General features: G+C 42.7%; 1 protein-coding gene across 2 annotated transcripts; it reads left to right on the forward strand.

Moving 5' to 3' along the window:
- The first annotated feature begins 8,374 nt into the window (after window positions 1-8,374).
- Window positions 8,375-16,970, forward strand: lancl1 (LanC antibiotic synthetase component C-like 1 (bacterial)). 2 transcript variants are annotated; one of them, XM_085151128.1, is made up of 10 exons: window positions 8,375-8,503; window positions 8,834-8,981; window positions 9,073-9,190; window positions 10,182-10,392; window positions 11,211-11,358; window positions 11,507-11,653; window positions 12,076-12,258; window positions 13,191-13,367; window positions 14,148-14,220; window positions 16,234-16,970. In XM_085151128.1, the coding sequence occupies exons 2-10, from the start codon at window positions 8,895-8,897 to the stop codon at window positions 16,308-16,310; spliced, it is 1,221 nt and encodes a 406-aa protein (XP_085007254.1). In that variant the 5' UTR covers window positions 8,375-8,503; window positions 8,834-8,894; the 3' UTR covers window positions 16,311-16,970. The 2 variants fall into 2 exon arrangements, with proteins under 2 accessions (XP_085007254.1, XP_085007255.1); XM_085151129.1 differs by having other exon boundaries at window positions 8,397-8,511.
- Window positions 16,971-19,228: the final 2,258 nt, after the last annotated feature.

Below are 19,228 nucleotides of genomic sequence, written 5' to 3' on the forward strand. Positions count from 1 at the left end.
GAGGCACTATACTCAACAAACTGTGTGATAGTACCATTTCTGAATTTCTGTTTCTACATCATAGGCTATTGGTGATGCAATGGTCAGACTTCAACTCTTCAACTCTTGCCTTCTGGGTTCATGCCAATCTGCTGGGGCTTTTCTCTGTGGATATGTGTCTCTGTGCGGGTTTTCCATGTCTGTGGTGCATGGTAGCTGGGCTAGATTTTAGCCCAGCAACCCTGGCTGGCTATGTAAATAATAAGTAAGTTAGGCCCCAGTCAAACAGGACTAGAGACCATTTGGTAACTCGCTGGTCTTTAGGGATTGCCTGACCAGTAGGCAAGTGGTCGCTTGCTGTTACAAGAAGAAATTGGTCACAAAGATGTCGACAGTGCTACACTGAAATTCTTGCAATTCTTTTTTTTTTTTTTTTTTGTGTCCCGTTTGGATCTTTAGCCATCAGAATTGTTGTCTTAAGGCCAAGAAAGATGTCAAGCGGATTTATTTTACCAAGTGGATCATCATGGCCTTGCCATATTGGTCCATTTGATTGACCTTTATTATAATTATGTATTTATTTTATTTTCGGTTGCTACAAACGGGACAGACATGACTGGGGGATAGGACAGGGAGAAAGAATGAAAGAAAGAGAGGGAGAGAAAGAAAACCAGAGGGGAGAATAGACGGTGAGAAAGGGGGGAAGAAAGAAAGAAAAACAAACAAAACACCTGGATCACCTGTATGGAGAAAAAAAAACAGAAGAGAAAGCAAACAAAAAAAGAGCAACATAATAAATACAGCACCATCACAATAAACTAGCTAGCAGTAGATAACAGCAGATACTAAATATTAAACGATATTGTGCAGCATGTGTGTACACCTGTGTGCACACCTGTGTGGATCAGCATGCTTGTATTCCAAAGGTTTCTCCATGTAAAGATCTGCTAGGGAGTGTGGGAAGCCATAGCCCCGTCCCCCAGGGCATGAAGCAGGTATGGAGGAGATCCAGGCCCCAGATATCCAGAGGCCCCAGAGTACAAGGACCCGAGGAGGACCACCAAAAGGGGGGGAACCATGCCACCCTCCTGGGAAGAGCTGAGTAGAGCCCCAAACGAGAGGTCACCCAGCAGCTACGGAGCAGAGGCCAAAGGGCGTTGCAGTGGCGTGCCCGCGGCCTCTGCCGGCAGCCAACTGTGCCAGAGAGGACCGAGCTTCAGGCCCAGAGGCCAGAGGCCTGAGGGCATCCCATCCCCCGGAAGGGGCCCGGCCGGGCCACAGGCGCCAGGCGCCACCCAGCAACAGCTTACAGCAACCTCCAGGAACCACTCATCAAACGGTTGAGGACCACACACTACCTAGCAACCAGAGTTTGCCAGGTAGGTCTTTAGGTTTGTGTAACTGTTAACGGGTACATCCAATAAGTAAGATCTGCAGTCACTCCTTTTCCTTTACATCAATTCCACTTTGCAGTGCTTTCAAATTCAGTTCTGCAATCATCACCCTGTCCACCGGGAAAAATCCCTAACCAACTGGCGAGTGGCTGCTGGAGGCTGTTGTTGAGTGAAATCAGTCGCAAAGAGTCTGCAAATCTGAAAATCCTGTGTACATTACATTGGCTGCCTTTTGCTTGAATGTAGCAATGGTAATATGTGTCGTCCTTGTATAAATAAAATACAGATACTTTTTTTTAAAGAACATGCTGCACAAAAACTCTCCTCGTGTTTCCTTTAGCATAGTTTTTAACAAATTCTCCTAGCGACTGCAATCAACCAGTCATCAACTGGTCGATTTGACCTTTGGTTGCCAATCAGTCTCCAATTGCTCTCTAGACTTGTGTGGGGCCTAACCGAGAATGCCAGTTGCCCAGATGTAGTGACTTGTGACACCAAAAGACAAAAAGAAACCGAAGCTTCAAATTGAGCAATCCAGAAACCAGTGAGTGACATCACAGTGGCTACATCTGTCATTTAGATCAAGTTTATGATGATAAATTTTGGTCATAGACATATCTTGACCATATATTTCTGCACACACATTCACAATTTATCTAATTATGTCTTGTGCCTCGGTGCTCTGCGACCTGCACAATCGTTCTATGTTACATATTTCTTCAAATGGGATCAAATCCACAGAGTTTCATATCTGCCTGTTCGCCGCTCTGTGTTTGCTTGTCATGTACTGGATGAGCCCAGGAGGTTTAGCACTGTGGTATAACTCGTGTACACTGCTCATGTCTCTTTCCTGAGATAGCAATATTACAGTGAGCACACAGCACCCTCCTCGCTCTCCTTTGTGCTCCCTTATCTATTTCTTCTCTATTGCTTTCATTCATCCTCTCTATCTTTCTCTCGCTCGTTTCAGTCGTTCCTCTTTTCCCTCTGCTCCATCTCAAATGATTCGACTTGTATCTGTCTGCACCTCTCTTTCTCTCAGTTCTTTCCTCCCCCCTTTACCTCCCTCCCTCTCCTAGACAGTTGACTGGTATGGCGACACCAGACTGCGTGTATTTTTAGCGCCGCCACAGATGGGGCCATGGCAGCATGTCAGAGACCAGAATGTTCTTTATCTCAGCTGTCAGGCCGTTCTCCGGGATTGAAATGGATCCCAACCACTTAGAGAGGGAAAAGGGGAGAAAGGAGGACTACTAGCTTTCCCTCCTCTGTTTGTACCACTCCTCAAATTGAGGGTTTTAGTCATGTCTTTTGCTATGGTTAAATAACTTCTGCTGCATGGGGAAGGTGCGAATGGAAGGCGGTGAAAGGAAATACTCTCAGCTGCTGTGTCAGCCCCTTTGTGGGAGCTGTATCCAAACCTATGATCGAGAGGAGGTGAAATTGCGGGTCAAAAAAAGATTTATCACAAAGGCGGGCTCACTGAAAGGACCGAGTGCAGCATATATCACCGCCAGGCTTTGTGATAAAAATATGTTTTCCAACAGACTGAGTGGAAAGAAGATCCAGTTTTGCTAGTGTCGTATAATCACACAGCTGTGTTTGTTACTGTGACCAAACCTGCTCTTAAAAGGTAAAATAAATGTCTAAAGCAAGCTTTGTGCATCTCTGCATTAACACAATACACCCCCTGGCATAGCAGTGATTCCGTATAGTAGAATTTAATTCACCCACAGCCTCTAGCCGCAGTGCTGGACAACAGAGAACAGGAAGCGCCCCTTTGTGTCTCTGAAGATCTTTGTTTTTTTCCTCTCTTTTGGAGAGCGAGTAGAGGAATACGCTGCAGGCTACAGCCGGGGGTCAAGTGGTTGACTTTGTGCATCACAGTTTGGAGTCTGCAGAGACTCTCCTCTGGCAGCGTTCACTCACTGTAGCAGCAGGCCGGCCGTCCACGTGAATATAAAGGAGTGGCGGGAAACCGAGAGAGGCAGTGAGAGAGGGAGGTGATGGGTGACCAGGTAAATCAATCAGAAATTATCCAAAGTTGAGTTTGTCGGGCTGTCACGTTGTGTCGAGGTCACTTGGATTGTATTCAGCAGCTGTGAACAAAGAGCTAAGGTATTACTTCTAGCATGTCTCAGTAAAATAGACATACTAGACAAAAAACACACTATTTAAAAGTGTTTTGCCTCCAAGTCCTAGACAAATAGCAATAAGTGTATACTGCTTGTCTTGTCAACTATATGTAAAGCATAAACATTAAATGCACTACACTACCAAAAGTATTCAGTCACTCATCCAAGTCATTTATTTTAGGTGTTCCAATCACTTCCATGGCCACAGGTGTATAAAAGCGCCTCGGCATGCAGACTGCTTCTACAAACATTTATGAAAGAATGGGTCGCTCTCAAGATCTCAGTGAATTCCAGCGTGGTCCATGAAAGGATGCCACCTGTGCAACAAGTCCAGTTCCAACATGAATGCAAACCTGTGCACAAAACACAGTCCATAAAGACATGGATGAGCGAGGTTTGGGTGGGAGAACTTGACAGGCCTGCACAGAATCCCGAGCTCAACCCAAGAGAAAACCGAATTAGAGTGCAGACTGCCAGGCTTTCTCATTAACATTCATGTTTGGGATGAGCCCTCATGAGCGATGTGTCTCCTTGCAATAGGGAACTTGACTCAAGTTGTTGTATTCTGGTTATATTCCTGTACTAAAGCAAGGTTCCTGAGTGTCAGTGTCATTTTGCAATAAAACTGTTGCCCTGCAGCAGCGAGACTCCACTTAACAGGACTTTGCTCAGAAGAGTTAACTGACTAAACTGAAAGCTATTTTCGGAGGCTCTCTTATTCACATGGGGTCACCACACCAGGTAGCTCCATATGTTTGATTAGGCAGATTCTTACGCCCCACAAAGGATTTGTCTCTCCTATGATCAAACCAGGGACATTTCACTTGTTAGGTCTTGTTGATCATGTAAACTACTACATTGACCTAAAAAAAAGCCTAAATTTTACCTTTTAATTTGCTGCTAAAGTTTTTACCAACATTTACAGTATTCTCTATTTATGAAAATTGTTATTTGTTGTAAAGAGGTTTCTTCTATTTTTATATAAAACAGCAGTTTGTTATTTGCTCCTCATTTAGCTCCTCTCTACTTTATGCTAATTTAGCTAATGTTAGCATGCTAATTCACTAAACTTATTTGGTAAATAAGTACTTAATGCACCAACTAGCCAATATAGGAATCTAAGAAGAATGCCCAAACTTCCTGTATAAAAAGTATAGTCTGTTTACCTGCATGAAGCTAAATCCTGCTGAAACAAGCCTCAGCCTACAAGCAGAAAAAAACCCAGCTTCTGCTACTAAAATCCTGTCCCTTAGCTAAAGATGCTGCATTACTCATATACAGCTATCTGTTTACAGGGATCAAAATCACAGTGAGCATCCTACAAAGCTGATGTTGGCAGTTGCTTGCTGAACACTGAAGTCTTTGGAAAAGGAGATAACAGCTTTGACTACACATACAAATACACAATAATCAACGTATTGCTGGTTTTGTTCTTTTTTTAAATGACATTTTCCGCCAATGAGAACTAATATAAAGTTCCATCATCTTTATCCTTGAAAAATCTTGCTCACAGCAATAATGTTAGCATTATGATAGAGTAAAATTAGGTTTAAGTGCCTGATTTGGTCTCAGCTCGAATGTTATTCTGGCCTAGAAACACAAACAAATGATCAATCTCACATCTATTTAATGTTTTCCTCCATGAAACCATTTCTCCTGGCAGCACAGTGGGAGGGAGACTCGGTTCAATAATGTGTCTTTCATCGCGAAGCTCTAATCAAGCCCCAAGGTCTCCTTCTGAATCTTGTCGCATTTCGGAACCTCATTTCCATTCCTTGTCCCCGAAGGCAAGGTAAAACAGTCCCGAGGTATATGGGCAAAGGCTCTGTACTTTGTACTGCATGAGTAGCCTTCACCTGCAGCCCGGTCAATTGATATGGAAATGACTGGGAGAGCCAAGTTTCTCTAACCGAAACGAAATAATGGAGCATACACAGACATAAAAAGCAGAGCGGTAAACAGAAAAACAAAAGAATGACAGTGATGACTGAAGCAAATCGGGAGCTAATCTAATCGTCAGCTTCATTTGCACTTTTCAAAGACAAGGTCACACGAGTCATCAAGATGGGGGGTGGGGAAGGACAACAAACAATCCTGCTCATAAGCGACTCGGGGAAAAAAATGTTACATCAAGTTAAGATGAGTGCTAAAAACTCTGCAATTCAAGGCTTGCAAAACTTTGATGTTATCTTGAAAGCATTTGCATCATAATCAAAAAACATCAAATAGGCTGACAATTTAGTCACAAAGGACTGTTGGTACGAACATTCGCCTGTACTCTTGCGGGAACCTATTGAAGTAAGACTAGCATAGCTGGTTTATAGTTTAATTAGGATTCAGTTTTGATGTATTTTAAAGTCTTAAACCCGAGAACGATCAAAGCCCTTCAGAGGATGCATCCCATTGCAATCTCTAATATTTTCGTGCCATAACAATGTCCTCTTCTCACAAAAAGAAGACTGCAGATCTGGGGGCAACTTCTATCTCTGCAATAAGTCAGAATATGCTAGGAAGCTCAGCAGAATGCCAATCAATATCACTTCCCTGTGACTACAGTAATTATCATCACCATCCACAGGAATAATACCCTGTGGTTTGAGCTCTGCAGAAGGTCAAGAGCAGATTGGTGGCACATGATGTTTCCATGGTAGCAGTTTGTGTGACCTGCGCTCCACCTCGTGCCCATGCATTTAGGGATTTCTATTTATATTGGAAGTCATTAGACTCACCGGTGTGGCACTTTTATCAGAAAATTACAAAAAAGGTGACAAGATTAGCTGAGGCGGGTTCACTGACGTAGCAATTACCATAAAGATTTGATGATGGGCTGAAATGCCTGGGATTAGACACCTGTGTGACAGTCACTCTAAACTCCTAAATAAGGTTGTTGGTGCAGTTTTCTGACTGCGGAAACACTGATGTTTATCAGGCCATAAATCACCACTTAATTCATGGTGAAGTTAAACTGTATCTAATGGCACTGGGACACAGCTTAACAGAGGTAATTAAAACTAAAAGTGAGGAGTGGAAGTAGGCTGCACAACTCACTGTATCATTTTCCTTTAATAAACGCACCATGGCATGTTAGATCCTCCTAGGATTATGGTACATTTAAACTGCACAAGAACTCCAGGGATCTCAGTGTGTCCAGTTAGGAAGCGCACAGTGTTGTGAACCAATTTCAGCAGCTTTGGTGCAAATGAATCTGACAGCTGGCGCACTGGACAGGCAACAACACAACCCCCAGAAGGGTAATGGTGTTACAGGAAGAGACCATTTCTCCCTCCTTATTCCTCCTGATTCATCTTTTTCTAGTTCTGCTTATTGACTGTGTGCACGTTAGCATATGCTACTTCCGGTGCGGAAACTCCTGTGGGGAGCTTTGTTTCCGGTGTCCTATTCACGCCCTGTTTACGGTCCAAAACAAGTTAAGCAAATGAATGAATCAAGCGGCGATTTACATTTCTATAGATGTCTTGGGCATTTACCCAATATATCTGTAAATGATGTTCATCGACTTGTCGATATTTTTTCCCCGCGCCTCAGAGCAAAAGAGAAAAGGGATTCAAATGTTATATTTCTCAGCTGTCCCTCGTTTATCGCAGGTGTTATGTTCTAAAAATAACCAGCGATAGGTGAAATCAACTGGCCAATTTTATTTTTTGACGGTGCAAAACGTTTCGTGGACATCGTGGACATACAGTACTGCACTTCAGAGTTACACTGCTAGCCATCGATGCAGCGATTCTGTACTGTACAGGAGAGACATCACGGAGGAGATCGTCAGCAGCGATCAGGACGCAGGACACAATGTGACGTAAAAAAAAAATAAGCATGCAAACTTGCACTAAAAAAGCTGCGAAACAGCGAGGTGAAAGCTGAACCGCGTTATTAGCGAGGGACCGCTGTAATAGGTAAGTCACAACATACCCTTCGTAAATACTAATGTATAGAAACCCTTACCAGCAATCATTCATTTTTTGTGTGGCTTTTTTTCACGGTTTGTTAACATGCTGTGTAGGTGTGTACTTGACTAGCTGATCTCGACATAACTGGGGAAACATCTGGTTTGACTATTCTTCATCTGTAGTTTGAATGCTGAACATTTGTCTGTTTAAATCATAAGACCAGTCACTATACAGAGATGTGCTTCTGAATGTGGACGATGTGTCTTCTGCTGCAGTGATGCAGTTCTGCTTATGTTGAGTGATGTAAACAACTGATCGATTTAAACTCTTTAAACGTCAAAATTGATCATTAGATTTTTTTTATGACACAACAGTGGTGAGTGTTCCCACCTTCTGCTCTTTGTAACTTAACGCGATCTTTCCATTTTCGAGTTTTAGACATGATTTTGGAGTATATCTTCGCAGTAGCAATTGGCCGCAAAGTAAAGCTACCGGAAATGTACAACCCTACATCTGGTCTCAAACCAGGAAGTTAGCATTTTCTCGTGCACAGGGTCAATTGCTAGTGTCCTTGTTAGTGTTGGTAGTCCTGTTTTAGACTGTTTAAATAGTAGGACATTTTCAATGAATCAACAAAAATCTTTTTTATATTTACAGGACAGTCTAGGCAATGAGCAACCAGAGGCTTTCTCCTTCTTTTTTGTGTAATTTTACACATTTATTTCTTACAGTTTAAGCCCAAAGAGTCATGCTGACAGAGTAGATCAGCTTTATCAGTCGAAAAACTGAGAAACTGAGTTGAAACTGCACTTCTTTTTCGTATATTAAGATATCTCCAGGATTAGATGTGTACTTAACCTCATGTACACTAACAGAAAGGGGAGTTTCTGGCACACTTCAGATCAAACTGTGCTGTGTAGGTGGCTCACGCCACGATACAAAATGAGTTTGACGTCCCTGAGTTTCTGCGCTGCAGTACCACTCCTGCTGCAGGAGGTGTCAGTAGTGAGCAAAGCAGTGCGGATGCACCGTCAGCTAAAAGTGAAGACAAAGAAGAGTAAACACCAACAGTGCAGCGTTTGCAAAGGTACCAAGGTGCAAATTTCTATTTTATATTTTCACCCTGTCATAATTTTAAGTTATAAAGTCGTTCATTACTTTATAACAACATAACCATGCAGCTAGCGGCTAATGTTAGCAGCTAGCTTCAGCTGCGTAATCAGAAGCAGCGTAGTTGAGCTTAGCTGTCATGAGTTGGTGTGTGGGGGTGTGGAGCTCTGCCCAGCAGGCTCGATGCTCCGTGTTGTTTTATATTCTATGTTACGGGATCGATAATTTGCTATTTTTAGTCTTGCTTCTATTACACGGTCTTCGTCTGTGCTTCTTGCGGCTTTTATATTGCCTCTTTTCCCTGCAGATTATTTTCTGACCCAGATAAAATAAAAAAACAGCGCAGCAGCAGTAACAAGGCTCTGAAAATGGACACAAGAGCCTTGAAGAATCCCTACCCCGACTATGATGGGAGCCTCGCATCCACACAGGCGTTTTTTGACTTTCAGGGAAAGGTAATGCATTAAAAAAGAAGTGTGTTAGCATGTCTTTCATGTCCACCATGATATTTACAGTTTTTGTTTTGTATTTTTTTTTAACCCTTAGCTCACACCAGAGTTTGCCCAGCGGCTGAGCAGCAAGATCAGCGAGCTGTTAGGTGTCATGGAGAATGGGCTTAGGTCTGCTGATCCCAGAGACTGCACTGCTTACACTGGCTGGGCAGGTGATGATAGCATTACACAGCTGGGATAAATAAGTCAAGTAGCAGGGAAATGCAGTAACTGTGCACATGCTGTGAGACTGTTCTGTCGTTTACCTGGTATGCAGCTTTACTTCAGTTAGACCTTCTTTTTTTTATGTGGACTACTAATGAACATGAATTAGTGTGTAATTATGTTTTCCAACAGACTGATACCTTCTTCTAAACTTAATTAATTAATTAATAATACATAAGGGCGAGTGCCGTGGTGCCATTTAGCATAACCTTTAACCTCCACTAACTTAACTCCACTAACTGCATGTATTTGGACTGTGGGCAGTCTTGTCTTTTGACCACGCATACACAGGGAGAACATCCAAACTCCACACAGAAAGTCCCCGGCCAGATGGTGGATTCAAACCCTGGACCTTCTTGCTAAGCCAACATTAAGCCAGCTAATGTTAGGCTTGAGTGTCCTAAAAATCATACTTTGTCTCCAATAAACAGTAGTTTTATAAGAGTTGTTTAAGTGTCCAGGTACAACAATGTTAGAGCTGCTTCAAAGAACATTTTGGTAAGGCTTGCTAACTGAGGCTAACAGAGGCTAACAGCAGCAAAAACAGCAGTGCTTGGAAAAGTTCATGATATCCTCAACAACTCACCTCAGTATCACTGTCATCAGACAGAAGGGGGCTTAAAGGACTCATCGACTCATATTAGATTTTTACAGCCTCTTTCAGAGTAAATAAAGGTGGACACTTCTTCTTCGTCTTGAATAGCATTGACAGCTGAGGTAAACAGTACAAATACATTCAGTACAAATAAATGGCAGCCAGAGTTGTTTGTCCTAAAGCAGCGATGGTAGCTAGGATTATGCAATTGAAATGGGAGGGCTAAGAAAACAGAACTCAGTTGACTGAAATCTACTGGCATCTAATTGCAAGATACAGTATACCTTTAAATTAAGAAAAATATCTGGGGCGCTTTCCAAACTTTCAACATTGTGTCTTAAAAGGCATCGCCCTGCTCTATCTGCACCTCCACGATGTGTTCAGGGAGCCCTCGTTCCTTCACAAAGCTCTTGAGCATGTCACCCAGAGCCTCAAGTGCTTGACCCGGCGCCATGACGTCACCTTCCTGTGTGGGGATGCGGGGCCGCTGGCCGTGGCTGCTGTCGTCTTCTATCGCCTTCAGAGAGTGCAAGAGAGCGACGAGTGCATCAACAGGTCAGCCTCATATAAGTCGATATAAGTAATGAATTTAGGTGTACATTAAAGTGTACTACGTAACCACCACTGTGTCTGCAGCAGTTTTCTCCTTTCTTGGAAGGTTTCTCTTTAGGAAAATGTGTTTTGATGCCAGATTTCTTCTCCTGTTTGACAGGCGATAGTTTTCCTGGCCCAAAAAAATGTCAAATGCGCTAAAGAAAATACTGAAAAAGGCTTTTTATTTTATGGATTTGCTGTGTAACGTCACTCCACTGTTACTGAAACGCTCTCTAGCACTCACATTTGCAGCATTGTTTTCCTCACCTCCTGTGAAAGACTTCTCCTTGAGAGTCTTCTGTTACAGGTTAGAGGCACGTCTGCCTCTGTGGGGATCTCCTCCATGATGTTGTGAAACACATAGAACACCAGTCTGAGCCTGTGAGCAGCAAAAAGAAACATTTTATCCCTGTTAATAATTTAGACCCCCACCCCGCCCCCCGTAGCCATTAAAATATGCAGTTTGTATAGCCTACATCATTTTGTTGCGTGCCAGCATGTTTTCTTCAATACAACTGCACTTAGTATTATTGAGGCTATTACAGCTTTATTAAGTATCTGCAGTATGAATCAAATGCACTCGAATGGAGCCGATTGGACCAGTTTAATTTCCAGCTTAATGGTCCGGATCTAGTTCATTTAACTGCCGGAGCTGGAATCGCATTTATGATATAATTAATTGTACACGCTTATAGGTCGTCATAAATAGAAGGTCTATTTTAAGATGTGGTTCAGTGGTGCAAAAAATCTGTCACAAACTTCCTGTGCCTCTCCACCAGGCTGATGCAGTACCATCAGACGGTGGTGAAGGGTTCGGGCGGGCTGCCAGACGAGCTGCTGTATGGGCGGGTGGGCTACCTCTACTCACTGGTCTTCATCAACCAGCAGCTTGGAAAAGACAGGATTCCAGATGGATACATCCAACAGGTGATTCAGAAACAGTGCGCTCAGTCCAAAGTTTTTTTATTTTATTGTATTTTCTTTGTGAGAGCAACAGTTGCCATAGAAACTGCTAGGTTTAAACCATTTTCTCTCATTTATCTCCACTAATTTAGATTTTTGCTTCCTTCCTCAGATCACCCAGGCTGTGCTGGAATCGGGTGAGCACCTCAGTAGGAAGTTCCGGGTCCAGAACCAGAGCCCCCTGATGTACGAGTGGTACCAGGAGCAGTATGTGGGGGCCGCCCACGGCCTGGCTGGCATCTACTACTTCCTCATGCAGGTAGAACAGGATCCTGGTTTTAGATGCAAGTGGAGTAGTCTTGTGCTTGTGCAGGCCATATGGGAAATAATTTTCTGTGGTTTTGCAGTAATTCGGTGTACTTTGTGGTTGTGTATAATGCACTTTCATTCGAAGGGATCTATGGCTGCACCAAGAACTCTGAAAGCTGAAGTTATTAAATTTTCAGTTCTAGGAATCAAAGAAAACATACAAATCCCTCTCCTCGTTTAAGAAGCCAGCCTGCAAATATTTGTTATGCCATCTAAAAAGTTAATTAGGCTAGCTCCAAAGTTAACTTTCTAATAAGTGCTCTTGTGCAGCAGCTAATCTGTCTGTTTCTAGGGTACCTCGCGCTCTACCAAAGTTGCCACCTGTCACCTTTTTTTTCCTCCGCTGAACTTGATCTAACCCCTCCTTCACAGCCTGGCTTTGTCTTCTCGGAGGAGCTCGTGCACAGGCTGGTGAAACCCAGCGTCGACCACGTCTGCCGTCTTAAGTTCCCCTCGGGAAACTACCCTCCCTGCATGGGGGACGATCGAGACCTGCTGGTGCACTGGTGCCACGGATCTCCGGGGGTCGTGTACATGCTCCTGCAGGCCTACAAGGTAAAGACTGAGAGCTTGAAAATTTGATTACTCATTTGCAGAAACAAACACCGAGTCTGTTCAGTCTGTTTGTGTACCAGGTCCTACATGAAACTGCATTTAGTTAGTCTGTTCACTGGAACAGTGTTAAGCAGAAAAGTCAGCAGTTGGCTAAAAGTAAAGCATAAAAGTGCAGTTGTATGGATGTGTTAGCTGTAAGTATGAATTTGAAGATTAAACTGCGTTAATATTTCTGTTAACTGTCCATAAAATTAAATAGTTAAACAGTTAAAATGCATAACTGTGCAAAAGTCTTGAGCCACCTTTCAGTTCATTATATTTTGGTCCTTGTCAGCACCTATTTCCAGATTTCCTAGCAACATATAAAGAAATGAGGGGTGGCTCAAGACTTTTGCACAGTACTTTAGCTAGGTGAACTGGTGGATAAGCAGTTCAAACCAGTCACTAAACATTGTGGGCAGCTGTTAACTGGAATAGTCACTAAAAGCTGCGTGTAAAGGGTTGAAATAAGTTGTTACTTATGGATGGTCATAAACAGATAGCTAAGCCTAACTGACAAATTAAAGGGTTTCCGTGGGTACTTGGACAATAAAGGTTAAAAACCACTGAAACACAGGGGTCATCCAAAGACTCATAGTGCCATCTTGTGGTGAAGTAGAGTCATGTTTTAATCTCATAAAATTCTCCCTTTTCCATCTAAATTGAATAATATTGCCAATGAATGACATTTAAAGGACAAACAGTCCTCACAGAACAGTTTATTTGTAGTATTTCTTAACTTATCGTGCTACATGAGACAGAGGGTATTGTTTATACTGTGCCGCTGAGGTTCTCTTTTTAACTTGGAGGTTTTTTTTAATTCAGATCTCACAGAAATCAAGATCTCCTTAATGCTTATCACAGTTAAGATGATGACATGTCCCTCATTCCAGGCTTTCAGAGTTCCTCAGTACCTGGGCGACGCTCTGCAGTGCGGGGAGGTGGTGTGGTGGTACGGCCTGCTGAAAAAGGGCTACGGCCTGTGCCACGGCGTGGCTGGTAACGCCTACACCTTCTTGGCGTTGTACCGGCATACGCAGGATCCAAAGCACCTGTACAGAGCCTGCATGGTGAGAGGACATAAAAGCTCTTTAATAATGTAATCACTCCTGGGCTGCAGCGGCCATTCGACTGATCAAATAACTGCAAATATTAATTGCGTTGCACCAGCAGTGCATCCATCATAATTAGTGTCCAAAGGCTTGATTAATGCCTCCACTGTCTGACGCTGTAGAGTTATGACTAGGGGTTCCTCATAAGAGCAGGACGTTTTTTATCCCTGAAATTTTAATGTGTTTGTAGAAAGCCACAAGAAATCGTTTTATAATTCCATTTTTGAGTCTCTGTCACGTCCTCCCTCGACGCTCAACGACTTTGATGTGAGACGCAAAAGTCATATTGAACTTCAGTTCAAAGCTTAACCAATCAGAACGCAGTTGGTCACTCGCCAGCCCTAAAATTGAAAATTATTCCAGAAACGATGGGCATGTGAGAGGCAGGGCCTTTTATGTTTATTGACAGCAGGTCGGTCGCTGTCTGTGCGAGTTGGCGTCAAAGCGTGGCTCGCTAGCCGCTAGCGAGCTGGTCTTGGATGCACTCCAGATGGCGAGAGTTCCACGTGTGCTTTCATTAATATGAATCTATTCATAGATGGAAATAGACTCTTCAGATGTGTTGCCTGCCTCCAAGCACAACATTGTGGTCGTAATCCGATACATCGACAGATGCTCGGATTTCACGGAGAAGGGCCCGATTTTTAGGACTTGTTGACATTTGCTCGCTGTTCTCCGGAGACGGATCAGCGGTCCAGTGTCATTACTGTTGTAACATTACTTTCTCTTTCTCTGCAGTTTGCAGACTGGTGTATGAACTACGGCAAACATGGATGTCGGACACCAGACACTCCCTTCTCTCTCTTTGAAGGTAATGCATAATGGCAGATCCAACCTCCCAAAAATATCATGTCATGCACAAAGGGCATTTTTTAAGTTTTTGTTAGATGTGTCACAGATTACAAGGTAAACTAAGCACTACATTTTTAGTGATGCCATTTTTCTGGGTTTGGTACATCGTTAGATATTTAAGACTTGCTGTTGCCAGGTTGCAGGCATGGCTTACATTGTAGTAAGAATTACAAGTGCAAATAAATGAGTCATGCTGTGAGATTACAGGAGTAGTGCAGTGGAAATTGAATAAGATTATTTTGAAAGGAGCTAAATTGGCTTCTGTGGTAAGAAATATGAAGTTGGCAGAACTTGTAATCACAGCCAGCTGCTTCACACATCTTCATCTGTCCCTCACACATAAATGCACAATGTACTGCCAGAAGTATTCACTCGTCTGCCTTCACACACACATGAACTTGAGCGACATCCCATTCTTAACCCATCGGGTTTAATATGATGTCAGATCATGCTTTCGCAGCTATAACAGTTTCAACTCTTCCTGGAAGTCTTTCCACAGGTTTAGGGGTGTTTATGGGAATTACTGACCATTCTTCCAGAGGCACATTTGTGAGGTCAGACACTGATGTTGGACAAGAAGGCCTGGCTCACAGTCTCCGCTCTAATTCATCCCAAAGCTGTTCTGTCGGGTTAAGGTCAGCACTCTGTGAAGGCCAGTCAACTTCTTCCACACCAAACGTGCACATCCATGTCTTTATGGACCTTGCTTTGTTCACTGGTGTGCAGTCACGTTGGAACAGGAAGGGTCCATCCCCAAATTGTTCCCACAAAGTTAGGAGCATGACATGGTCAAAATGTCTTTGTAGTCTGAAGCATTAAGATTTCTTTTTATGGGAACCAAGGGGCCAAGCTCAACTTCTGAAAGACAAGCCCACACCTTGGTCCCCCCTCCACCAAACTTTACACTTGGCACAGTGAAGTTCATGGAGTACCATTCCCCTGGTACAACAAGTGTGATTCGTCACTCCAGAGAACATGTCTCAGCGTTGAAACCAATTCCATAAAGCTCTCTCCATACTGTTCTTGAACTAATCAGAAGCCACATGAAGTTTGGAGGTCTGTAGCGATTGACTGTGCAAAAAGTTGGTGACCTCTGCGCACCATCCACTTCAACGCACTCTACCATCTACCACTCTATGGCTGAGTTGCCAGCATTCCCAATTGCTTCCATTTTGCTATAATCCCACTAACAGCTGACTGTGGAATATTTAGTAGTGAGGAACTTTCACGACTGGACTTGTTGCACACATGCCATCTTATCACAGTACCACTCTGGAAGTCACTGAGCTGCTAGAAGCAGTCTGCAGGCCTAGGTGTTTGATTTTATACACCTGTTGCCATGGAAACTTTTGGAACACCTGATTTTGAATGGGTGAGTGAATACTTTCTGCAGTGCAGTGTTAAAGCAGCCAGGGTTGCAGGTTTAACAAAAAGGGTACAAATATCAGCTTTCTAATAATTACATCAACCAAACTGATTCTCTGTTACTAAGTGAATGTAGAAAACTGATAAGCTGCCTTACCAAAGTCAGTTTTTAGTGATAGTGGATGTATCCACTGCAATATTAAATTATGAGATAATGCTATAGCTATATTTGTGTACAACACAGAGACGAATGTGTTTTTACTAGAGAAACATGTAAATAAAATACCAGAATCTTCAGTCTTTGGATTTCTGTCCCAACAGCAGAAATGTGGTGAAGAGGTTCAGTTCAGTCTCTAGCAACAGCAGTCAGCTCCAGCTGTCTGGGTAGTCTGTTTTAGAGACGATTCAAAGTCCTGCTTTGGTAATCATTCAAATATAACTGTATTAAAAAAAACCCAGAATGACTCATAAGTAAAGTATATAATTCATCTGATAGGAATAAGTGATACATGCATGAAACCACAGCTAGCTGACTGGGGAGGCCAGATTATTGGTCGTGTATCTACGGAAACTAAACTAACTAAACAGTGTCCCTTCTTCTTATCAGGCATGGCAGGCACCATCTACTTCCTGGCTGACCTTCTGCATCCAATGAGCGCCCGTTTCCCGGCCTTTGAGGTGTAGAAAGTGTCCGCGGGTAATGATCCCAGACCCACACTGGAAATCATTGAATAAGAAGACCCACACCGCTCTGCTCTTTGTCACACATGGGCACCGCAGTCATGACGGCTGGCTTTTAATTCAACATTTGGACATTGTGCCATGTTTTTCCTGCTTTTCCCACCTGGAAACGTCATGTGTTATTAACAATACATTTCCTGTAATGTTTTGGAAACGTGTCAAGGTTGTGAGCTTCCCTAGCATGCCCCAGCAACTCCTGCTCTGTGAACTAAAAGGAAGGGAACTAATTTTAAAATGAAAACGTGGGAAAGCTGACTGTAATTTTTTTTAGCACTTAGCTGTATATATCTGTCTGCTGTCTGTAAGTTTAAATGCTTTTGTTTTCTATTGTCTTACTTGTTTTGGGTGTAGAAATGTCTGGTGCAATGCTCCGTTGCATTGCACCAGACAAAACACAGCTGCCTAGTTTGTCGATGTTGTGCAGCGGTGAAGAAAAAGCACAGAGGGGCAGCAGAGAGCCACAAAGTTCACTCAGTGGTGACTTCATTAGCAGTGTATTTATATCTCATCAGATGTTTTTTTTTTTTCCCATTATCATTTGGTGTATGCAAGCAAAGTTTGGGTTTAAACTGGCTTTAAGTGATAAATATTGTATTGCAATGAGTTGAATTTTCTCTTTTTCTTCCTCTGTGGGACCATTAGCTCATCTAATCCAGTCTTTTCCATATAAGGCTCATGTGCCAAGCTGAAAACCAAGCAGCAACACAATGCCATCTCTCTTTTTTAAGCTCCCTGCCAGAGCTTCTTTATGATCCAAGGCCAGCTTGGTAGGAGGAGGTGGTGAAGGGGGAGGTGGCTACTGTACCAGGGAGTCTTGAGACCCCAGTCTCCGCAGAGCAAACGCAGCGTAGGAGAAACTCAACACCACCAGTGGGAATGAGAGTAAAAATAGAGCTCATCTGTCCAGGAGGGGAGTGGTCTCCAAAGGCATGTGCTTCACTGTGGTTCACGCGCTCCTACAAGTGTCCTCCAACGTGTCCGTTCTGATGCTCAGCAGCTGATTGCTTTGTGTTACATAGACGATGACAACTTAGGCAGCCTAGCAGCACTATAAGTGTCTTAAGGACAAAAATGTTTTTGGAAATCTGTTGTATTCTTACAACTGGGTGTACTTAAGGAAGATCATAAGCATGTAGTAATATGACAAAAGTCTTGTTCCATCCCTCATTTCTTGGTGTTTAAGGCAAAAACAGAGTTTGCAAAATTCTATCGATCTTGAAAGTCAATATTTGGTATGACCACCTTTCTTCCTCAGCACAGTCTGAACTCTCTTAGTCAGCTTTCTTGTTATTTCTTTTAAGTCGTCTTCAGGAATAGTTCTCCAGGCTTCTTGAAGGACATTCAAAGCTCTTCTTTGGATGTTTAAGGACAGGACTTTTAAATATTGTCCATCTGTAGTTGATTTTTCAGGCCTGACACTTCTGCTTTGATCCTCGAGTCCAGTTTCCTCAAATCTTTTAAGGATATCCTGCACACCATATGCACTGGAGACCTATTGCTCAACACCAACTGACAGCAAGAAAGTCTCGCTCCTTGGAAGCAAAGTATTATAAATGACTTTTGCACAGTACTGTAGCTGATATTTATACATAATTGGCATGATATTTTTCATTAATAAGTTTATATTAATAAAACACGCAGGCATATATAGTCTCCCTCGCCTCAACCAATCTGCCCTGAGCCTTCTACAACACTCAGTGTTAACAAACAGGGATCACTGCTTCTAGGCTGTTACCCACATGGAGTCACATGTATGTGACAGCAGAGATGAGCATATATTTAACCTAAAGCATGAAGAAAAAAAAAAAAAACCCAAACAGATTTCTTCTATGAAATTCACAGCTTTCTAAATTTTCAGAACATTTTATATTTGAAATAATAGTTTGTATCAATGGTACTGTCAAGCTGACAAGTAGACTGTCATAAAAACAATACTATACCAGAAAGACTGTACTGACGATATGGGCCTTGAGGCAGAAACCAAGCCAGCAATAAACACACCAGTGATCACTGACATGATTTGAACCAATGAACATGACTATAAAATGACCTGTGAACACCAGAGCTCCCTTGTTGTTTGGACCTATGTGTTATTCAAAATAGAAAAAGAACTGCCAGAGGAACTGAACAATCTAAATTAAGGATGGAAAAAGGATACAAGAAGACTGGCGACCGACAGAAAGTCAGTCGAAGCACAGCTGCAGCAATAATCGTGCTAACCAGCAACTGACCTCCTAAAATGACACCATGGGCAGTGCATTACTTGCACAGTCTAGCTCTGAGAAAGCTAGCGCTTCAGATTTGGCACATGGTTTATAAATGGAAATGGCTCACAACACATAGCATAATGTCATCCTCTATGGACAGCACCCTAAGCGAAGAAACACTGCTGGCTCTTTAAAGGAAAACTCCAAGATTGAATTTTGCTAAAGAATTCCAAAAGAAGGCTTCTGAAAGTTGGGTGCACGCGGTCCACAGACGATTACCATGTGAAAGGTTTTGGGAAGACTGGTAGATTGTGTATATACCAAAATGCTGGTTGACGGGATGGCTCCCAGTCTGTAGAGGCCTAACAGAACAATGAGGAACTGCCAGAATCCCACTACAACCTGTCCTAGTATGTTGTCAGACTTGAATCCAATAATCGCCTTTTTAAAGAGAAAAGCAGAGCAGCTGAAATCAAAGAATATCAGGACTCTGTCAATACTGCCGTCCCTCCAAACAGACAGCAATGAACAAATTATTTTAAAAAATGAAAGATTCGTATGAATCTGACAGCCTCTAACCAATCAAAGACTCCTGTTATCTCTATTTTCCCTGTCTTGTCTCTATTTCTGCCTCCTTTTCTCAATAGGTTTTTT

Source organism: Neolamprologus multifasciatus, chromosome 23, assembly GCF_963576455.1.
Source record: "Neolamprologus multifasciatus chromosome 23, fNeoMul1.2, whole genome shotgun sequence".
In the NCBI taxonomy this organism is placed as follows: domain Eukaryota; kingdom Metazoa; phylum Chordata; class Actinopteri; order Cichliformes; family Cichlidae; genus Neolamprologus; species Neolamprologus multifasciatus.